The sequence below is a fragment of the Heterocephalus glaber genome, unplaced genomic scaffold (genome assembly GCF_053883595.1).
Source record: "Heterocephalus glaber isolate CG9 unplaced genomic scaffold, H.glaber_assembly_v1.0 deba00000676, whole genome shotgun sequence".
Classification (NCBI taxonomy): domain Eukaryota; kingdom Metazoa; phylum Chordata; class Mammalia; order Rodentia; family Bathyergidae; genus Heterocephalus; species Heterocephalus glaber.
The window spans coordinates 5,716,176-5,739,564 of record NW_028258156.1 but is presented as its reverse complement, the minus strand read 5'-3'; the positions used below and the strand labels follow the sequence as shown (position 1 = coordinate 5,739,564).

Genomic DNA, 23,389 nt, shown 5'->3' with positions numbered 1-23,389 from the left:
ACATAGAATATTCACTTCGTTCTCATGGCCTATTTCTGTTTCATTCATCCCTTCTTACCCCTCTACACTCACCCCAACCTCACTTCTCTTCTCAGAGATAAATATTAATATTTGGTATTAGTCATTTCTTGTCATTTTAGTATGCCTTAAATACAAACATATGTATAAAACTTAATGGATTTTGTGTTTTTAGCTTTTTACATAAATGGAAGAGTTTTATAAAGATTCTTTAGTGTTTTGATAAACAGTATTTCTTGAAGCTCTTTTCATGTTACTGAAGAGCTATTTTTATTCTTTGTAATTGCTGCATAGTATTTCATAGTTTGGTTTTTTCATTTATTTATTCACTCTCCAATTAATCAGCCCTGAGGTTATTTTTACTTTTTTCAGTATTAACAGATTCTTACAGTAAGAGCTTGTGTCCCTCATGATGATTTGGGGATTACTAAATTTTATACTTTCTTTTGTTCAAGGAGAACAAAGAATGTGAGACTGAGTTTACAATAAAATAAATGTGTCAGGGTTTTAGGAAAGGACTGTAGCGTCAGAGAAGCAGAAGGAGACAGTAAAATATGTTCTTAATCCTTAGAAGGCAGATTGATTTTATTTATACTAAAATATAGCATACTTCAAGTACCAATATTAATAAATTGGTTTGTAATTATTCTACACAGGCGCTGAAGGTGTTGAGGACATCTGAATTCATGCCCTATGTGGTGTTTATTGCTGCTCCAGAGCTAGAGACATTACGCACCATGCACAAGGCTGTGGTGGATGCAGGAATCACTACCAAGCTTTTGACGGTGAACACTTTCTTTCCATCTAAACATTTTATTTTTGCTAAATTGTTTCCTTTTCCTTTCTTTTGAATATGTTTAATCCTATCTATTCATACTTAGGAAATAAACACACTATATAAGATATTATAAAATAAAAACTATTCAGCAGGTATAGTTAGAACAGTACTGCTTTTACTTGAGAATCCTTGTTAACTTTTTTTAGTGTTTACTGGTACACGTTTGTAGTACATAATTACATTCATTGTGGGGATTACGTACATGTACGTAACACATATTGATTCTTTTTATTTTCCCTTTCCTCTCTCCTCCTTTCGCTTTATTTTAAACCAAAAGCATAGTTCCCTTTTTAGAACAAGAACCAGTTTTAAAATATAAATATTAATCCAGCTGCCTCATTTTAATGAGAAAATAGCCCTAAAACCATTAAGAAGCCTGTTCATCATATGGTTTATAGATAGAAGCAGTTATTGATTTCTGTTACATGCTTTCTTTTTCTCCCTCTTTTTTCATATTATAGAAATTTTAAGATCGTATGTTCAAAAAAGAGAATGAACTCTTATGTTCCCACCAATTTAGCCTCCCACGACATGACCACTCATTTCAGTTAGATCTCTCTCCACTTCCTCTCTCATCTTGAATTACTAAAGCAAATCTTTTATCTCATATCATCCATAAATACCTTAGTATTTATCTTAAAGGAGTACGTTTGAAAACATGTTCATAGCACTATTAGTGCACAAAAAATTAAAAAGCAACATTCAGTATCATTAGTATGCAGTCTATATTTGAATTCCTGCAAGATTTATAATATTTTTGTAGATGATTTATTTACATCAGAATCCAAACAAGATCAACACATTAGATGAGGGTGTAACTCAGTGATAGAGCGTTTGCCTAAAATGCATGAGGTCCTCAGTTCAATCCCTAGGACTCCAAAAAATAAAAAATAGAAAAAAAGGATGAGTTGAAGATGATCTTGAAGAATGAGATGAAGATTTACTTAATTGGTCATATTGAATTTACTTAATGTCTTTTTTTTTTTTCAGCTTGAGTTATAATTGACATAAAATTATCTATACATATCTAGAAGTGTCCAGTTTGATAAGTTTGGGGTTGTGTTTGCACTCATGAAACCACCTCAGCCAAAATAATGAACGTGTCCATCATCTCCACATTTTTCCTTGTGCTTCTTGGTAGCCACATCAAACCAGCCCTCTTGCTCCTCTTCCCACCATATAGCTGAATAATATACCTTGAAATCAGAGCTTAGTAGTCCACTTAGTTCTTTTTCAAGTTGCTCCATGTCTCTACTTAACCTTCTGAATATGTGAAAAACGTTACAACTTTTTGATGTCCTCATTGTCTACTAATTATAACATTCTCTTCCGCCCCCCTTGTTTTTTTGAGATAGAATCTAGCTATGTAGTTCAGGCTGTCCTTAAACTATGTAGCCTTGGGTAGCCTCAAACTCAGGGAGATCCTCCTGCCTCCATTTCTGGAGTGCTGGGATTACAGGCATGTGCCACCACGCCTGGCCTGGGTCTGTTTTGATTGAATTATTTTTCTCATTATTGGTCATGCTTTTCTGCTTCTTTGCAATCTTGATAATTTTTTTTTATGCCAGACATTATGAGTTTTGTTCCGAGATGCAGTTATTTGGAATAGTTTAATCCTTTCAGGTCTTGCTTTTAAAATTTGTTAGATAAGACCCAAGCATTTCTCAGTCTACAGCCAATTATTCTCCAGTGTTGAGGAAAGACCTATTTGGTACTCTTCTAAATGGCCTATTAATAAGACTTTCTGTTCTGGTGGAATAGGTACTACTCCTGGATCAGTGTAAATATCTCTAGTCCTGTTGGGTAGTTTTTCCCAGCTTCCAGGCCATGCCTACAATAGCCCACCTTTTCCCACCAGGCTTCACCACCCAACATCACACCCACCTATAAACCTATCAGAGGACTAATACAGTATCATACACCGATGATCCAGTATCACATGATCCAGTCACCTCCCAAAAGCCCCACCTATGACCTCATGAGGCTTTGGGGGAGCATCTAGATATAAGCCATAACAATCATGAAGGTAAATACAGTAATACCTCACTTCATGAACTTAGTTCTTGCCACGATTCTGGTTGCAAGTTCTGCAACTAGAACAAATTAAGTTTGTGATCCAAGATACCACTGTATTTGAATCAGTTCAGGACATCAAGGCAGCCAGAACAGTGAACTAAAAACACAAAAGATGACTTCTAGAAGTGCTCCATAAAGTAGCAAGAATGATAAGTATATTCAAGCCAAAGGGGAACATTTTATTATATCCTGAGCGTATGTCAGGCTGTGTCATTTTTATAAGGCTAAGCAGTAGGTTCAGATGTTAGCCTGATTTAAAAGTTCCCCAGTAACTTTTTTGTTTGCTTTGTTTTGTTTTTTGGTACCAGGGATCAAACTTGGGACCTTGCGTTTGCGAAGCAGGCAGCAGAACCACTGAGCTAAATCCCCTGCCCCTCCTAATAACTTTTCATCTAATGATTTTAGCAAGTTTTTGATTTTTGCCTGGATTAGATACTCTTTTGTTTTTGGAGTGGCAAGGTGGTAATATTCTAAGTTATCGATCCATTGGCCTTTATATACTGTTATTTTTCTCATGAACTATTGATTACCTCTGAAGTACAATTCATATAGAAAAGGCATGGCACATGTCTAATAATGCTCCTTTATGAATCAGTTTTCAGAATAATAGGTTTGTTCTCTCAGAGCCTGCAAGAGAGACAGGTGACCAATGAGGCTTTTGTTTTTGTTTATGGCGCATGGGTTCTTAGACTTGTTTGATAAGCTTTCCTTTATTGTATTTATTCTTTTTATTCCTGCTCAAACTGTCCTATCTTTGACCAGTAGAAACTCATTTTAACACTTGAGAGCTTTTAGACTTTTTTTTTTACAATGTATGTGAGAGAAAGAGAAAAGGTCTCACTGTGGATAGGCCATGCTTGCCTTGAACTAACCAGCTGTATAGCTCAGAATGATCCTGAACTCATGATCCTCCTGCCTCAGCCTCCCAAATGTTGAGATTAAAAGCATATGCCACTACACTGCTTTTGAGACCTTTTTTTTCATGAGCTTGATAATCTTGGATAGCTTTCTTCCTGTCTAGTATGAGAGATGTTCCATGTTCATCATGTACATTTCCTGTTGGAGGCCAAGAAGCTAACATCTTCCCAAGATGCCCAGGTTCCTTTTAGGGTAAATAGTATTTTAAGACATAATACAAGACGTATGCACATTGTCATATGGTTAATCAATGCTTGTAGGCTAGACCTTTTTACACAGACCTAGGATATATACTTCTGTTTGTATGTTTAAATAACGTAAGTTCATACTGCATACTATATTATAAATCCATACTACTATTTCCCATTCTCTTTTATATGTCTAATTTTTCTTAGGCTGAGTGTCAGAGTTCTCATAAACAGACACATTAGATTATCACATAATTGCTCTTTGCTTTATCCATAAACACTGAGAATAAGTATATCAACACTCCCACCAGTGGGTATGATTACTGTGAACAGCCACATACACACACACACACACAATTCTTTTTATCTTTATAGACTATCCTATTTTAAAGTCACTTGCAATAGCACTTACTTCCTTCTGTGTATATCTAGGTCACTTCACTCTTTTTGATGTTCAGATTATTTATTCAGCTAGTAGGAGCCTATTCAGATTGGCTTCTCGATTTCTTTAATACAGTCCCAGTAGTCTTTGATGATTCTTTGCTTCCTCATATGAGAACTTGTTCAAGGTTATTCTCACACATTTCCTGTCCAGAACTGGAACCAGCCATCCCAACATCTGGATTTGTTTTAGTGAGAAATGGTATTTAGAGATAATTTAAGCACTGAAGGTATGCATTCAACTCAGTTGGACATTGTTTCTGGACCCTTCAGTGTTCAGATGGAGGATATATTTTTCTTTTTAAGAAAATATACATCATTAGTTCAACTTGATAGTTCCAGTTCCAATTTTGTATTAGTTTTACTTTACTACAGTACTTCAACCATGCATTGGCCTGCCTCTTATGCAGAAAGTCTTGGTTCCTGATAATGATTTCTTATTTTATACCTATATAATAAGTATAAATAATAATAATAGAAATTATATATGTGATACTTCATTATTTTTTGGTACCAGGGATCAAACTTGGGACCTTGAGCTTGCAAGGCAGGCGGCGGAACCACTGAGCTAAATCCCCACCCCAACATATATAATTTCTGAATAGCAGTGTCAATATTAACAATATGACTATTGAAAAGTTTTAAGTTTCAGGCTTTTTAGTTGCTCAGAAGATATATCCCACTAGATGTCAAATTATTTAGTTTTAAAGTCATTGAAATAATTCCTTTCTGTGTGACTAAGCCATCAACTTGAAACACAGGTTTGTTTCATTTTGCTTTTGATTTTTGTGTATTATTCCTTTTTCTATTTCAATTAATTGTATACAACATTTTCATAAATCTAGCTTTTCTCTGTCCTTTCCACTCTTTTCCTTCCATCTATATACATAGCCATTTTTGGTAACTATTTTTACCATTAGAAAGTGTGTAGGTATATATTGTACTTCCTCTTTCATTTCTTGTATAAAAGGTAGCTTATTATACATAGTAGTTTCCCTGTATTTTTCAAAAATCAGCACGTCCTGGAGATCACTCCTTAGATTCTCTATTCCTTTTTCCACCTGTATGGCATACTCCACTTTTATTATAAGATTTTTAAAAACAAATCAGATTGCTAATAACTATAAGTAAAAATTCCTTTCAAGTTGAATTATGACCTGTTCATACGTCTGTGATCCAAGGTATTTTAGTTGTTCCAAACTTAGCATTCTCAGTGGAAGTATTAGTAAGTTTGGGCCTAGTGGTTGAACCCACTTCTCTCTCTACACTTTCCCTTAGTGAAAACCCAGTGACATCCATTATTATGCTGATGATTTATATAGCTAGGTAAACCACAACCCAGATGTGTCAGTTACTTATATCTCTACTTTGGATGTCTCACAGACATCTTAAACTTGTCATAAACAAAATGGAACATTTTGTTTTCTCAAAAAAGTCATGCTCTCCTCACTCCCCACTACTCTGCATCTTCTACAGATGCCTATTTGCTCACGAAACCTAAAAGCTAGCCTTGATCCATTCATTTTGTTTTTCACATGTAGCCCATCAGCTAATCCTGATGATTTTAACACTAGAGTAAATTTCCAGACTGTTGTCTTTCCTATCTACTTTGCCACCATCATCATCTAGGCAGCAGTTTATTGTGACATGGATCACTGCCATCAGCTATGCACTTACATCACATTCCCACTCAAGACCCATAGATGTCTTTTTATTACACTAGGTCCTCCATAACGTAGCCACAAACCAGTGTCCACTCTGGTCTTCTTTTAGTCTCAGATACACCTGGGCCCTTTCCCTTCTCTTGATTTTTGCACTGCTGTTCTGCCTAAAGATGTTCTTTCTCCTACTGTACTCTTAACTGTTACTTGCTTTTGTCTTTCCAGTCACTCTAAGTAGATCTTTTAAAATCCTTTGTGCCTGTTTTTTTATACTACTTAATAAACTTGCAAATTTTTTATGTTGATTTGTCTTTTATCTGTCTCTCCCACTATGAAGCAACAGCCCCCTTATTCATTTTTATGTCTACCAGTTCTGAAACATAGTAGTCACTTTAATAAGAACCCATTAAAATTTTGTAGAATATATAAAAATACAGTGAAATTTCAAACACTTGGAATTTATGAAAAGCCTTACTTGCTAAGGTGTAGAACCCATTACTTAAGTTCTTCCTATATCTTTCCAAAATGACTAGAACTAGTATAAAATATAAACAGTACTAGCACAAAAACATAACTTAAGTGTATGGGTGTATCTTTTGGTGGTGGATAGGCCGCGTGTAGTTAGTCTTCAAAACATACTTTGAAGGGTCTCTGACTTTATTACAGATAGGTGGAAAATTGGCTTCATGATTTACATAGGTCATAAAATAGAAATCTTTTGAGATGGGGGGGTGGTGCCTGCCTGTTATCCCAGGACTCAGGAAGCTGATGCAGGAGGACCCCAAGTTCAGTTCAGCCTCAGCAACTTGGCAACTTAGTAAAACTCTCTCTTACAATTAAAAAATTAAAAAAGCAGGTAATATAGCTCAATATGAAGACTGGGTTTAATTCCCAGTACCATTTTTTTAAATCCTTCAAAAAAGATGTTAGATGAGCTAGAAACCAGTCACCTACAATAATTATTTTAATACTTTAGATTTACCCAAAGAATATTGTCAGTCTTTTAATTAAGAATCTTATTCTAATAACAAAACGGAAGATATAAAATGCTCATAAATTCAAACATGAATGCAGATGGAAAGACTAAGATATGCACAGACAGTAATGTCTTTTTTAACACTATAGATTGGATTTTGATGATTAATATCACAAATATTGAATTTACTTGTTTCTTTAGCAAGTAAATGTGCATTATCATACAAACATTTTTTTCTTTTAAAACTCTTTAATAGGACTCTGACTTGAAGAAAACAGTGGATGAAAGTGCACGGATTCAGAGAGCATACAACCACTATTTTGATTTGATCATCATAAACGACAATCTAGACAAAGCCTTTGAGAAATTACAAACTGCCATAGAGAAACTGAGGATGGAACCACAGTGGGTCCCAATCAGCTGGGTTTACTGATGATTCAATGAGGTTAATCATTAAAATAAAACTTTTCAAAAGCAACTCAACGAATAAACCTTCTACTGAGAAAATACATGCACAGATAGAAGTTATTTGCCAAGTCCAGGTATTTTTATTGTGTAGCTGAAATAACAGTACACTATTCTGAATTTTTATATAAAATATGGTTGGGAAGGTATATATAATTTATCTTAATTTTTCTAACTTTTTATGGATAATCTTTCTATTCATATCACATAAAGAAATGCGTTGAAGCATTTTGTATATGTTATGATTTGGTACCCTTGCCTTTTTCATCAAAAGAATTTTCAAATCATTCACTTTAACATGGTCTCACATTTTCACTGTGATAATGAATACTTGAAATAGTTTTATAAAGCTGTCATTCAGTGCAGTATTTAGTGAAGGGTCAGTTACTCTTATTAGAAGAAAACAGTAGTATTGGCCTTCCTTCTTAATCATATTTCTTACAGAAGCAGAATTTTAATGTCAGTGCTACGAGTGTACTACCATCTAAACCTGACATCAAAAATCTGTTCAGTGCCACATTTTTTAATCATTTCAGAGATGTATGGCTATCCATTCTCGTTCATACAGATAGCTTTTTCCCTTTGTTTCTATCTTTAATGAAAAAGAAAGAGCGCTACCTCGCACTCTTCTGAGGTTATTCTTTTTGTTTGTTGCAGTGACATATGGATATTAATTTGACATGTACAGATTAAGGTCAGGCTGGAAGCAAGGTCATGCAGACTGAGAGAGTGCCTTATCCTGTAAAAACCTTACACGAAGTGACACTTGAAGAAAGTTTTATTTTCACATGTAAAAAATTGAACCTAATAATATAGAGATTTTTTTTTTTTTTAAGGATATGGTCAGCAAAAGTATCATGCCTCTGCAGATTTCTGTGTTGTTTAAAGATGCTTTTAAGTTTACAGTTGGGAGTTTTTGTGAACAATCAGTGTGCTTTTTGAGCAGTTATATAACTGTTAAGGTATTTGTTCTGTTTGTTGTGATGAAAACCAAATTATTTGAATAATTTATAAAATCTGGAAATGATCATCACCTGTTTTATATACACACATATACATTATATAATATGTATATCATCTATATTCAGTAATGTCTTTTATATTTTACATTTGTTAAAATGTACTTTAATAATTGGGGTTCCTCCTTTAGATCTATTGATGTAATATACAAATTTCCATATTTACCTCAATAGATGGTATAAATTTTTCCTAAAACAGAGATGCACCTCATCACTAAACTAAGTTGATCATATTTTTATATTGTTGCTAGCTTTTCATGTTCACACTATTCACATTTTAAAGGGTTTAGGTGCTTAAATATTGATGATAATCTTTGTCTGGTGCAATCATCAGACACCTGGCTGCTGAATTTGTTTTTTCCCCTCACCAGAGCTATCACAGCTTAGAAGTCTTTCAGAGAAGAAAAAAAATATATGATAGTAAGCAGTATTCACCCGTTCTTTTAAACCATTTTCCACAGTGAAAGAAAATTGTTACATTGTTAAAATATGAAATCTGTAGGTCTTTAAATTTTTTAATTCTAGAATTTCAAAATGACCCCACATTGTTTTTCCTTGTCATAGGACAGGAAATTATTGACAAAATGGATCATATTCTTTCAATAACTTTGGAAAATTTCAGATCACATATATTTACCCAAAATTGTTGACTTTTCATAGCAACGTGAATCAAAGCACACGATCAGGGTGATCCCATGACTTAATGTTTCAACACACTGTAAGTTTTTTAAAATAGCGTTGAAATAATTGTAGCAGCAGTTTATCCACAGTATATTTCTGCCATCTTGGTAAAAGAGAAGTGACTTTCACATATAAGTTTTTAGCCTTGTCTTGTAGCATAAAAATTCATATTATCTGGAATGTAGTCTATACTTAATATTCATGATTGACTAATGCAGATTAGATTCCTCATAAAATGAAATGATGCAGTTTAGTTCGGTTCAGTGTAGATTCAAATGCTAAAGAAAATAAATTTAGGAAAGTTCAGTGTATCTCAGTGAAGAATCACTGAACTTGAAATCCAAGTTTCATCTGAGTTTGCAGGAACCCCGCAAGGCTCTGCTGAGGCAAGGAGGCCCAGAGGCCCCATGCAGGATTCTTAGGTAATGTGACAAGGAGTGTGTACTTCTCTTATGGCACAAGCCTAAGATAACAGACATTTATAATAGCTTTATTGAAAGGAAAATGATTTACAGTGATATTGAATGATTTGTAGTAAGTAAAATATACACACACATGCATGTGTTTTTGTGAAATATGGGCTGCCACATAAATATAAGGTTTCCTTGTGGACAAATGAGTGTTCACATCCAGCATTCAGGGCATGACTATACAACTAAAGATGATACCTGTATTTTTCATGTTCAAATGTACCAATACCAGTAGAAGTGATGTCCCTAAGTAAGTCATTTATCTGTAACTAGTGGAATATATTTGATGCCCTACAAGTAGGATTTTTCACCTTCATTACAACTATGCTTTTATGTAGTGTCCATTTTGTTGATATTTAATTCCAAATGTCAGATAACATCAGGACTATTTTGGCCAACTCTATATAATTGCTGACCATAGCTTTCTAAAATATAAGTCATGTCAAAAACCCAGTATAACTACAGTAATAGCCTAAACCATAGACTAGAGTCTAGTAAATCTAATTCATTTATTAAAGCCTCTAAGTTTTCTTTCAAATGGCACAATAAAACTTTAGTATGACAGATTATGGCCAAATACTGCTTTGACCATGATATCTCAATGACAATAAAAGATGATCTTTACTTTTAAAATTCATTAAAATCGCACTTATTTTTATGTATAAGAAAAGTGTCAAGGGCCGGGGATTTGGTTCCACCGCCTGCCTTGCAAGCATAAGGTCCCGAGTTCGATCCCCGGTACCAAAAAAATGTCAAGATCCAATGATTGAAGTTAATTTTAAAGATGGATAGCCATAGAATTAGATAGTTTTTTAAATTGGCAAGCTCAAAAGATAAGTTTTGAAAATTGCTCAAAATAATAATCTTACATTTTACTTTTACGACTTTTGAAATAATACTCCATTAAATCACATGCTAGAGAGCCAATAATTTAGTAGTAATAGATCTTTATACTAAATGTGGAAAAGGCAATCCTAAAGTTTTATGTACATAAATCATTTTTTTAAATGTTTGAGTTGCTATATATATGTATATATAAATATACAGCTATGCGTATAATCTGTAACATGCTCCCAAATTACATGAATAAAATTATTCACCCTTATAGCTGCTGTTCTGAAATTTTTAATTACTTCCAAGTTTCTAGACATTTTGAAACTGATTGTTTTAAAAGATCTTGGTTCCACCTTGAAGCTGATACTAACTTCCTTTGTAAAAAAAGAATATGAGAAATTAAACTCAGAAAATTATCATTCATTATTATAATTTCCTTAAGGAAAAAAGAAACAGTTATAGATGGGAACCTCTTGGGAAATACTTATTCAAATCTCCAAATGAATCTGTAACACAGTTCAGGAGGCTTACAGATTACTGCAGATACACTCCTCTTGTTTCAAGGGATTTGCTGTGAAAATTTATGTAATAACCATGTAACGTATTTTGAATTCTTGGGAGATACTCAGTATTTAAATTAGATCCCTGTATATCATGCAAGTGACTACTGACAAACTTTTAAGAATACATTTGACTATATATATATATATATATATATATATATATATAAAATCTGTTTTTATGTAAGTATATGTGGTATAGCTGATGAACATGACAAGTTTATTAAGGTATTTTTAAAATATTTTAGTTATAACTTTTTAAGTCATCGTATTATTTTTCAAAAAACATTTATTTCCTTATGTTACCTTCTGTGTTGCTGGAATGAGTTTTGAAAAAAATGCAGAGAATCAAAAATGAGTCCTTAAAAAAAGGAGAGAACGATGATGTCTCATTTCTAAGGTAAGAAGCATGACTTGCACCATTTTGGCAAAACACTCCAATACTTTCTTAAACATATTCTCATGATAAACAAAAGTAGTGTACTGTTCATGGATCCTAATTTTGACTTCTGACCATGAGATTTTTGATAACGGTTTTACTTCCCTTTACTTTCACTATTCCACTTGTTAAATACAACTAAGTTAGTATTTGTCTTCACCGTAAATTGTAAGGAGTAATTTGTAAGTGTGATGTGATAAACCTTTACTAGCGTACTTTATCAATTAAATGTGTTTCTTTATTTTAGAATTGCTTATCTTTTAGTTCCTTTAAAGTGTACCTCATTCTGAGGTGGTGCAGTAGATGGTGAATGCCATCAGGAATCCTACTTCCAGTTTAAGATAGCCTCAAAGATGAGTTCTTTTCTCTCAGTGGTCCTAGGCAGGATGAGGTTCCTTTTAGTTTAGATCACATTCCAAGTCCAAACTCTTACAGTAGCAAATCCTTGGTGGCAACCAGTTCACTGAAAAACCAATCAAAATTTAAACAATACAGCATTCTGCATTAAAACAAACTCTGATCTTTGCCCCTAAAGCTACTCTACTTTATCCTTACACCTGAAATTTATCACTGTAGCACTACTGTTTAATCCGTATTGTTAACATACATCTATTTCTTTATAGGAGGAAACATTCACATTTAGATACAGCTAATAAACCTCAAATCCAGATAATGGTTACTACTAGTGCTCCTTGGCCACTGGCTGTTAATGCAGTGGTGTGATAAATCAGATTTATCTCCACACATAGAAGGTCAGAAATGATAATTCTTCATTTTTTTCCTATCAGCTTTTATTGTTTTTTAGTCTCCAGCACAAACTGAATGAACACCTGTATAGTTAGAGTACATGCTGCTTAGAACTTGGAAGCTAACCTATTTGCTACATTAAAAACAGCTATTTTTACCATAAAATAGGTATTGTTGCTACCACAGAAGCTAAAAGGTCTTATTAACACTGGGGATAGAATCTTGGGCCTTGCACATACTAAGTATGTACTCTACATTGAGCTATCTCCCCAGCCCTTTATTTTAGAAGTTGGAAATAGTAGTCTTTATTACCCTTCAGCCAACAGCAACCCACAGTAGCAATATATATAAATATTAGAAGCCACACCTAAAATTTGGCTTTCCTCATATCAGAATGATCTGAGAATTTGGAGGAAGCCTAACTAACTTGAGGGGGAAAAGCATAGCATTAAAAATTCACCTGCTTGAATCAGCCTACTGAAGACAGGCAGGTCTACAGACACTCTACCCAGGTCCTGAGTCTTGTGGAACACGCCAAATCAGCCCGCTGCAGACAAGCAGGTCTGCGGACACCCTAGTGAGGTCCCGAGTCCCAAAGAACATGCTGAATCAACCCGTGCCCCGGCAACAATCCACTGGCCCCCCACCCCCACTCCTCTGTACAGCCACCTGGTTCCACACTACAAAGACGCAGAGGACACCAGACCACGGTACCGAGTCCCACTGCTCCTGGCCCAGAAGAAGGGGCTTCCCGGTCACCATCCCTCCTGCTGCTCCTAGCCCAGAGGAAAGGGCTTTTGGGCCACCATCCCTCCCACCACTCCCATCTCAGGGGTAGGGGCTTCTGAGCCGCCCTCCCACTGCTCCTGGACCAGAGGAAGGGGCTTCCCGGCCACCATCCCTCCTGCTGCTCCCAGCCCCCAGGAAAGGGCTTTTGGGCCACCATCCCTAGCGCTGCTCCCGGACCCTGTCCCACCTCTCCCAGATCAGAGGAGGTAACCCCTGCAGGCGACAACAGCCCCCCGCCCCAGTCAAAATGAGAAAACACGTAAATAAGTCTCAAAACCAAACTTCCAGATCACCTACAGCAACCCCAAAGGGAAATGAGATGGAACACTCTGATACTCAATCACTTAGACCCACTGAACTGGCAACAAAAGGGGATCTGGAAAAAAGGAAATCAGAAATAATTTCTCAGATAACAGGAGAAATTGTGCCCCTAGTGCAAGACATGATTAATAAATCTAGACAGGAGCTCAGGAACATGATGGAATTCCAACATAGGAAACAAATGGAATCCATAAAACAGATGCAAATAGATTTCCAGGACATGAAAAACTCCATTGAAAGTCTACACAGCAGAATGAGCCAATGTGAGGACAGAATTTCAGATATAGAAGATAAGATTGCAACTAGTGACCAGGAAAAGATAAATTGCTTCAAAATTATAAGGGAACATGAGAAATCAATCCAGCAGCTGCTAGATCATGCAAAGAAGAATAACATAAGACTGACTGGAGTCAATGAAGAAACAGGAGAGAGTGCAGATGACATAAAAAAAAATCTCTTCACAGAAATAATGGCAGAAAACTTCCCAAACAGAGGAAAAGAGCTTGACATACAGATAAGTGAGGCATATAGGACTCCAAATAGCCTTGATCAAAAAAAATCAACACATAGGCATGTAATTGTTAAGATTGCAGAAACTCAACAGAAGAACAAAGTTCTACAAGCAGTGAGAGAAAAGAAACAAATCACATACAAAGGAAAGCCCATCAGAATCACAGCAGACTTCTCAACACAAACCATCAAGGCAAGAAGAGCTTGGAGTGACATATTCCAAGCCCTAAAAGAAAACTGCCTCCATCCCAGACTGATGTACCCTGCAAAACTATGTTTCAAAATTGATGGAGAAATAAGATACTTTCATGACAAAGAGCACCTTAGGAACTTCGTGAATACCAAACCAGCACTCCAAAGAATTTTACACAATAGCCTAGGAACAGACACTGAGGATCACAACCCCAGGAAGCAAAGTAGAATGAACCCATCTGGCATGACAAGAAATTAAATGTAAAGGGGGAGAACCCAACAAAAAGAAAAAGTCATAGCAATGACAAGTCAATACATTTCAGTTATAACCATCAATGTTAATGGTCTCAATTCAGCAATCAAAAGAAACAGACTGGCAGAATGGGTCAAGAAGCAAAATCCAACAATATGCTGCATACAAGAAACACACTTAATTCAAAAGGAAACTCATACACTGAAAGTTAAAGGGTGGAAAACAATACTCCATGTAACAGGAAACCAAAAAAAAGCAGGAGTAGCCATCCTCTTTGCAGATCAAGTAGATTTCAAACCAACAGTGATTAAGAGAGACAAAGAAGGACCCTATATCCTTGTAAAGGGAACAATCCAAGAGGAAGAGATGACAATCATAAATATCTATGCACCAAACACTAGTGTGCCCAACTATATAAAACAAATACTAATGGACATGAAAAGTCATCTATGCACTAATACAATTGTAGTGGGGGACCTCAACACCCCACTGGTGCAAATAGATAGATCAACTAGACTAAAAATAAGTAATGAAATACTAGAACTCAATCGAACTCTTGAACAAATGCACTTAACAGATGTTTACAGAGTCTTCCACCCCACAAAATCAGAATACACATTCTTCTCAGTTGCACATGGGTTGTTCTCCAAAATAGACCACATACTCACACATAGAACATGTTTAAGTAAGTGCAAAGGAATTGAAGTTATCCCCTGTATATTATCAGACCATAGTGTGATGAAATTGGAGATCCATAGCAAAAGAAACCATAAGAATTTCATAAACATGGAAATTGAACAACAAAATTCTGAATAACCAATGGGTCACAGAGGAAATTAAATCAGACAGTTCCTTCAATTAAATGAGAATGACAATACAACATATCGGAAACTATGGGACACAATGAAAGCAGTCTTACGAGGGAAATTCAGAGCAGTGAATACACATATTAGGAAAACAGAACAAGCCCAATTAAACAACCTTGTGCTGCACCTCAAGCTTCTAGAAAAAGAAGAACAGGACAACCCCAGAGCTCATACAAGGGAGGAAATTATAAAGATCAGAGGAGAAATCAATGCAATGGAGACTAAGAGAATGATACAAAAAATCAATGAAGCCAAGAGTTGGTTCTTTGAAAGAATCAAAAAAATTGAAAAACCCTTAGCCAACCTTGTCAGATAAAGGAAAGAAAAGGCCCAAATCCATGCAATTAGGAATGAAAAGGCTGAAATTACAACAGACCCAGCAGAAATCCAGAGGATCATCAATACCTACTTCAAGAACCTATACGCCAATAAGATGGACAACACAGAAGAAATGGACAGATTCCTAGATACATATGAATTACCAAAGTTGAACGAAGAAGACCTAAACATTCTGAACAACCCAATATCAACCAATGAAATTGAAAATGTAATTAAAAACTTATCAACTAAGAAAAGCCCAGGCCCTGATGGCTTCACTACTGAATTCTACAACACATTTAGAGAGAAACTGCTGCCACTACTGTTTGAACTCTTCAATGAAATTGAAAGGGAAGAAATACTCCCAAATTCATTCCTGGAAGCAAGCATCACCTTGATCCCCAAAGCAAAGAAAGACCCAACTGAAAAAGAGAACTATAGGCCAATCTCACTAATGAACATAGATGCAAAAATCCTTAATAAGATAATGGCAAACAGAATGCAGAAGATCATCAAGAAGATCATACACCCTGATCAAGTGGGATTCATCCCAGGGATGCAGGGATGGTTCAATATGTGAAAATCAATCAATGTAATACATTATATCCATAGAGCCAAGGACAAAAACCATATGATTATCTCCATAGATGCAGAAAAAGCATTTGACAAAATCCAACATGCATTTATGATAAAAACCCTACAAAAAATTGGAATAGATGGTCTCTACCTCAAACTGATAGAAGCCATCTATGAAAAACCAACAGCCAGTATCATACTAAATGGTCAAAAACTGAAATCCTTCACACTCAAATCAGGAACAAGACAAGGATGTCCACTACCACCATTCTTGTTCAATACAGTTCTGGAAACATTAGCCATGGCAATTAGACAAGAGAAAGAAATAAAAGGAATAAAGATAGGAAATGAAGAAGTCAAATTGTCATTATTTGCAGATGACATGATACTCTATATAGAAGACCCCAAGAACTCCACCAAAAGTCTTCTAGACTTAATAACCAAATTCAGTCAAGTAGCTGGTTACAAGGTCAACACACAAAAATCAATAGCTTTCCTCTGCACCAATGACAGACTCACTGAGAGAGAAATAGGGCAAATAATTCCTTTCACAATGGCATCCAAAAAACTGAAATATACCCAGGAATCAACCTAATGAAAGAAATCAAAGAGCTCTTCTCTGAAAACTATGGCACTCTGGAAAGAGAGATTGAAGATGATATCAGAAAATGGACAGACATCCCCTGTTCCTGGGAAGGATTAATATAGTGAAAATGGCCATACTTTCAAAACTGCTATTTAGATTTAATGCAATTCCAATTGAGATCCCAGCAGCATACTTCATGGACCTTGAGAAAACAATCCAAAAATTCATTTGGAACAAGAAGAGATCCAGAATAGCAAAAGCAATTCTAGGTAACAGAGACATGGCAGGGGGTATCACAATCCCCAACCTGCAACTCTACTACAAAGCTACTGTGATAAAACCAGCATGGTACTGGCAAAGAAGCAGACCTGAGGACCAGTAGAACAGATTAGAAGATGCAGAAACAACACCAGACACACTCAGCCATCTCGTCTTCAATAAAGGAGCCAAACACCCTCACTGGAGGAAAGACAGCCTCTTTAATAAACGGTGTTGGACAAATTGGGCTTCAACTTGCCAAAGATTGAAACTAGACCTATATCTCTCACCATGCACTAAACTAAAATCAAAATGGATTAAAGATCTAAATATTGAAATAGAAACTCTGAACCAGTGGAAACAGAAGTTAGGTAGAACCCTTGAAGACTCAGTTGCCCATGAACTGGCACAAACAATCAACAAGTGGGATCTCTTCTTACTAAAAGGCTTCTTCATAGCAAGAGAAACCACCAGCAATGTGAAAAGACAACCCACAATGTGGGACAAAATCTTCACCTGCTCTTCCTCAAAGGTCTACTATCTCAAATCTATAAAGAACTTCAAAAGATCAGACCTCCCAAATTTAAAGACCCAATCCAAAAATGGGCATCTGAAATGAACAGACATTTCTCAGACAAAAAAGTAGAAATAGCAAATAAATACATGAAAAAATGTTCAACATCACTGGTCATTCGAGAGATGCCAATGAAAACAATGCTGAGATTCCACTTCACTCCAGAAAGAATGGCTGCTATCATGAAATCAACCAATAACAAATGCTGGCAGGGCTGTGGGGAAAGAGGAACCCTGCTCCACTGCTGGTGGGAGTGTAGACTGGGGCAACCACTATGGAAATCAGTATGGAGATACCTCAGAGAACTAGGAGGACTGGAAGTCCCATTTGACCCTGCTATTCCACTGCTGAGGATCTTCCCCAAAGAATTAAAAGAATCATACCACAGGGATATATGTGCACCCATGTTCATAGCAGCTCAGTTTGTGATAGCTAAAACTTGGAAACAGCCCAAATGCCCATCAACTGGAGACTGGATAAAGAAAATGTGTTTTTTTTTTTTATAAAATAGAGTACTACTCAGCCATAAAAAATGAGAAATTAGAGACATTTATAGCTAAGTGGATGCACATTGAGGCAATACTCTTAAGTGAAATAAATAGGACACACGTGAATAAATACCAAATAGTTTCTCTGGTGTGAGAAACTGAAAATGTTAATAAGGACTAAAATGTATAATAGGTAATGTGAAATAGGAAGAAAAGGGGCAAACGGGAAGAAAGTGGGAGGGTTAGGGGAAAGGATAGAAGGGAATGGGATTAATATGAAAAAATGGAAAAATAGGAACAAAGTCTTTGTAAATAGGAGTGGAGAGGTTGAAGGGAGGGCTAGGCAAGGGTGAAAAATAAGAAACAAAAGAGACTATGTAAAGGTGCAAATTTCCAATGATGAATGTCATTATATTGTATACCTAAAATGTACCAATAATTAGAATGAATAATCGATAATGCAAAATAGGAAGAAAAGGTCCAAAGGGATAGGGGTAGTGGGAGGGGCAGGGGAAAGGAAAGAAGGGAAAGGAAAAATGCTGAGAAATGGAAAAAATGGAAATAAAGTCTTTGTAAATAGGGAAGGGTGGAGGCGGTGAAGGGAGGGCTAGGAATGGGGAAAAAGTAAGAATCAAGATGCATTATGTAAAGGTACAATTCCCAATGAGAAATGTAATTGTGTTGTATACCTACAACGTACCAATAAAAGAATTTTTAAACATAAATAAATAAAAATTCACCTGCTAAGAGCTGAGAGGTATAGCTTAGTGCTAGTGTGTGATTTGATTGCCCAGCACTCAGAAACAGACAAACCTTATCAGCTATAAATTAACATACAGCTGGTGGTTACCAGCTATAAATTACTAACATTATTGATTAAAATGTGTGACTTTCATCATCTAAAATAAGAAAGGTGGGCAGCAGTGTCAGTAACTTTGCTCTGAAAACATAAAGCTTATTCTGGTAAACACATTCCAAGCCTTTAGTCCTTAGTGTTTTCAAGAAGAACCAGATTTGATGCCTAGAACATCTATATCTGGTCTGTACTTGAAGTACAAGGGAAAAATTTCCTATGGCTATGTATCCTCTTTTTACACATTCACAACAGGACTGTAATTCATGTCTCACTGCTAGTGGCTTGAACCACCCGTGGTCCATGGTCCATGTGTGACTGTCCCACTTAGGAGGCTTTTTGTTAATTAGTAAGACCACCAATAAAAGTGGTTATATCCATTTGTACCAAGTGGTACAAGCTGTCCAATGGGACAGTCATGCATATACCACTGGTGGTTCAAGCTGACACGAATGTGTTAAAAAGAACTGCTGACTAGCTCCTGTTTCTTCAGTAACCCTGATAGCCTTTTTTTTTTTTTTTTAAAGCAGCATCCTAGATTCTGTCACAGAATAATGAGCAGTGGGGTTCAAAAACAAGTGCAGTTTTTTGCGTGTTTTGTTGAACTCTGTTATAGCCAGAACAGATGTGAGAACTTTGCCAGGACAGTATTTTTTAATCCCCTCCCTTCCAGTTCATATTGGTATATCTTTCCTTTGGACACAAATGCATAATCTTTTTAACCTATGGTCTTTGAAGTGATTACCTACAATCTAAAACTCAAAGCTGAACAAGCTGTTTTAACTTTTTGATGAAAAGGTTTAAAAATAATAAAAGTTAATAATATTACTAGTTCCTCTAAAAGAAACTACTACTGCCCTTATGATAATCTTCCTGCAGTATAATTACTTTCTCAAAAACTGTCCCTATAAGTCTTTTCACATATTTCCATATTCTATCCAAAACAAAAATTATTGAAATGTTCAATCTGTAATATTACAAACTCCTGTAAAATTTTTTCATGTATATATAAAGAAGTAAATGTTTACTATTGGGAGAAATTATTTCATTTATAGGTAAAATAAAAGTTTAGAGGTAAAGTCACAGGACATCAGATTAGCTTTAAGAATATCTTTCAATTAGCTAGAGATCTTTGTTAAAAGTCCTGATGTCATTTAGTTTTTCCCACTTAAGGGGCCGGGAATTTAGCTCAGTGGTTTCGCCGCCCACTGCACAAGCGCAAGGACCCGAATTCGATCCCTGGTACCAAAAAAAAAAAGTGCTTAATTTTTCCCACTTAAATAAATTTTTTCCCCACTTCTATTTTTCAGCAAGGAAACCCTAACCATGTATTCCTCTGTCCTAACCTAAGCAATTCAGTGACTTTCAAAGACAACACCCTCAAAAAATTAGGGAAGTTAGGGAAGATTGAAATATAGGATCAAGATAAGGCCTCTCTGCTTAGCTGGCCAAGAAAGAAAAGCCAGGTAGGTGATACAAGGAGCTGACCTGCTGTGGCACACAGCCTGGCCCTCTGCCTGCAGCAAGATGGCAAGTGGACCCACGAGTCTGGCAGCAGATAGAGGTGTGGCTGAGGATACATGCAAGAAGCCCCTTCCCAAGCGAAACTAGTTTCCAGGATTCCATCCTTCATACTTAAGGAATTGTTAATCCAGTGTACTTCCAGTGTCTCCAGAAAATAATAGGATAAAAATCTCCCTTTGCCTCTTAACCTGTAAGTCTGTGAACCCAAAAGCACCTCTGCTTGTTTTCCTGTAAACTCTTTAAGTGTTTTTTTCTGTGCATATCAGTACCTGCATATATCTATGTAGATAAGTCGATTCACATTACACATCCTTTTTGAAGTTGCTTGTTTATACTTCAGAAAACCAGACAGGCTTTGCATAACCTTTTCCAATTTGTGTATAATTTTTGTGTACAATGGCCACCACAACATATAGCTTTATATCCTTTCCCAACACATTTACAAAAAGCATTTGAATAAGGCTGAGTCATTTTTAATCAAAATGATGAAAGGGTTATTTGCTTTATTCCTTGTTAATGCTTATTAAAATCTGAAAGGAAGAAAAGGACTAAGCAGATGATGTTGAGGTAAAACAGAATTATGTACCGAGTAACATGCTTCTCTCCAACCAGTACTGTTCCTCATCCCCAGTGGCTTCATGTCACTGATGGATGGTAGGTCCTGTCAGTGGATTCAGAAGCCCTGGGCAGACAGTCCAAGCCATTTATAATAGAAGGATGTCAAAACAGTAAAAAGCAAAATATACACAGTTCAAAATTTCCTTTGATAGAAAATGTAATATTTGACGAATTAAGTTACCAAAATGCATAACAACATATTGTTGTAGACATAGAATCATTATGTTTATCACAACGTGGCAAGGTCAAATTATATATAGACTTTCAAGGGGGGGATATTGCTATTAGATTTTTAGTGTAATTTTCTATTGCAGAAGAATACATACTGTCTCTAGTAGCATTTATAGTTCATTTTTCATTCATCAAATAATGTACAGCAAGCACATCCAAAATGTAGATTCTGTGAAAAGAAACTCCCTTGCCATGGCATTCAAAATTCACAATGAATTTTCAGGTTAAAGTATAAGACTCCTCTGTTTTTGTATAACCAAATAGAAAATGTAAGAAAAATAATTAATGGATCCATTATTCTGCAGGAAAAAAAAGGTCTGAGTGTACAACTGCTTAGAATCTCACCTTTTCCCCAGCTCTTCAGGTACTAGAATCTACCTTGGATACCAGGTGTTCACCATTTACCAGCATGCGAAGGTCTCTGATGTAAAGAAAACATGTAGAGTATCTGGTGGCATTCATAGTGCAGAAAATCATCACTATTAAAAGTGTTTTGTAATTCATTTCATTAATCAACTTTTAAGGTACATCAGACCTAAATCTCAAAATAGTATTTTAATTCTGAAAAACACCCAGCCTTGGCCAGTTACATGTACTTCTGTTTGATGAATGACATTACTAATGTTCTTTGGCCAGAGCACAGAGTCCATTCAGAGTAATATAAAGAATTAGAGGGAAGACATGAGGATCTTTCAGGATGGCTGCTTTCACTAATGAATGGACTTGTTCTAGGTTAATGTCAGCTGCAACAAACAGGCTCTGCACAATCCCAAACCTTTCTGTATCTTTCACAGGGGCCAAAGTTGGGTCTTCAAGATCGCATATGCCATCATCAGATAAAGCACGAAGCTGAAATGACACATTTAAACAGACTGACTTTAAAATATAGAAAATTCACATAGTTGGACAGCAATATTAGGTAAATGTGGGGGAAAAACCCCTGACTTTTAAATTCCCCAATGGAACAGGAAAACCTTTATGATAAACAAGATGTATTTAATCCAAAACAGAACTTCAGAACTGATTTTATGTGCCTAGAGTCCTCTGTCTGAATCCTCACTCTGAACTGTTAAGTCCAGTAGATTGGAAAGCTCCTAAAATATCTTTATCATATACTAGTAGTTCATTGAGGGCTTTTTTAAAATTGAGACATATTTGTGGTACCTTGTGGAAATTGAGTATTTGTATGCAATATGTCATAATCTGAGTAATAAGCATTTCCAACTCTTCAAATATTAGTCATTTTTATATATTGGGGAATTCTGTATTCTAATCACTAGTATGGTCATTTTAACATTGATTCTTCCCATCTATGAGCAGGGGATATCTTTCCCCTTTTTTTTTTCTGTCCCCTAGTTTCTTTCCTTAGAATCTTACAAATTTCAAGATCTTCCACTTCCTCGGTTAAATGTATTCCTAAATATTTTTTGTAGGCTATTGTGAATGGGACAATTTCTCAACTGGTTCGCTGGTGTATAAAAATGGTACTATTTTTTATATGTTGATTTGTATTCTGAAATTTTACTGAATTTTGAGTTCTAGCACCTTTTTGATGGGAGTATTTCTATTTATAAAATCATATCATCTGCAAACATGGATAATTTAACTTGTTTCTAACCTGGATGCCTCTTAATTCTTTCTCTTTCCTCACTGCCCTATGACTTCTAGTACTATTAAAAAATAAAAGTGGTGAAACTGTATATCCTTGGTTTCTTACTTACCTTTAGGAACACTTTCAGCTTTTCCCTATTCACTATGATATTACCTGTGGGTTCTTCAAATATAACCTGTAGTGTTTGTGGTATGTTTCTACACCCAATTTGTTGAGTTTTTATCATGAAGGGATGTTGACTCAACCAGATAATTTATCTGTATCTATGTGTTGTATCATGCTTATTGATTTGCATATGCTGAAGCCTCTGGGATGAATCCCACCTTGTCACAGTTTATGATCTTTTTTTATGTGCTGTTGAATTCAATTTGGTTATATTTACAGGTTTTACCTCTGTGTTCATAAGGGGTATGGGTCTGTTTTGTGTTTTGTTATATCTTTGTACGGTTTTGATATCAAAGTAATAGTGACTTTGATGTCAAATAAAAA

The 23,389-nt window shown here is 35.7% G+C and overlaps 2 protein-coding genes across 14 annotated transcripts in view; one reads left to right on the top strand and one right to left on the bottom strand.

The window, feature by feature from the left end:
• Nucleotides 1–10,856, top strand: part of Pals2 (protein associated with LIN7 2, MAGUK p55 family member) — a 90,977-nt gene extending 80,121 nt beyond the window's left edge. For all 6 annotated transcript variants that reach the window (XM_021254107.2, XM_004839542.3, XM_004839541.3 and 3 more), the window contains 2 exons: nucleotides 675–803; nucleotides 7,373–10,856. In XM_021254107.2, coding sequence (XP_021109766.1) covers nucleotides 675–803; nucleotides 7,373–7,549 — 306 coding nt within the window. In that variant the 3' untranslated portion in view covers nucleotides 7,550–10,856. The remainder of the gene's footprint in view (nucleotides 1–674; nucleotides 804–7,372) is intronic.
• Gsdme (gasdermin E) overlaps nucleotides 1–23,389 on the bottom strand; it is a 128,327-nt gene that overhangs the window by 25,470 nt on the left and 79,468 nt on the right. For 3 of the 8 annotated variants that reach the window (XM_087206650.1, XM_021254111.2, XM_004839543.4), the window contains one exon: nucleotides 20,749–22,137. In XM_087206650.1, the coding sequence (XP_087062776.1) occupies nucleotides 21,907–22,137 (231 nt within the window). In that variant the 3' untranslated portion in view covers nucleotides 20,749–21,906. Of the gene's footprint in view, nucleotides 1–11,864; nucleotides 12,048–20,748; nucleotides 22,161–23,389 lie in introns of those variants that run through there. The other 5 variants (XR_002393092.2, XR_015449340.1, XM_087206651.1 and 2 more) reach the window with 4 other exon arrangements.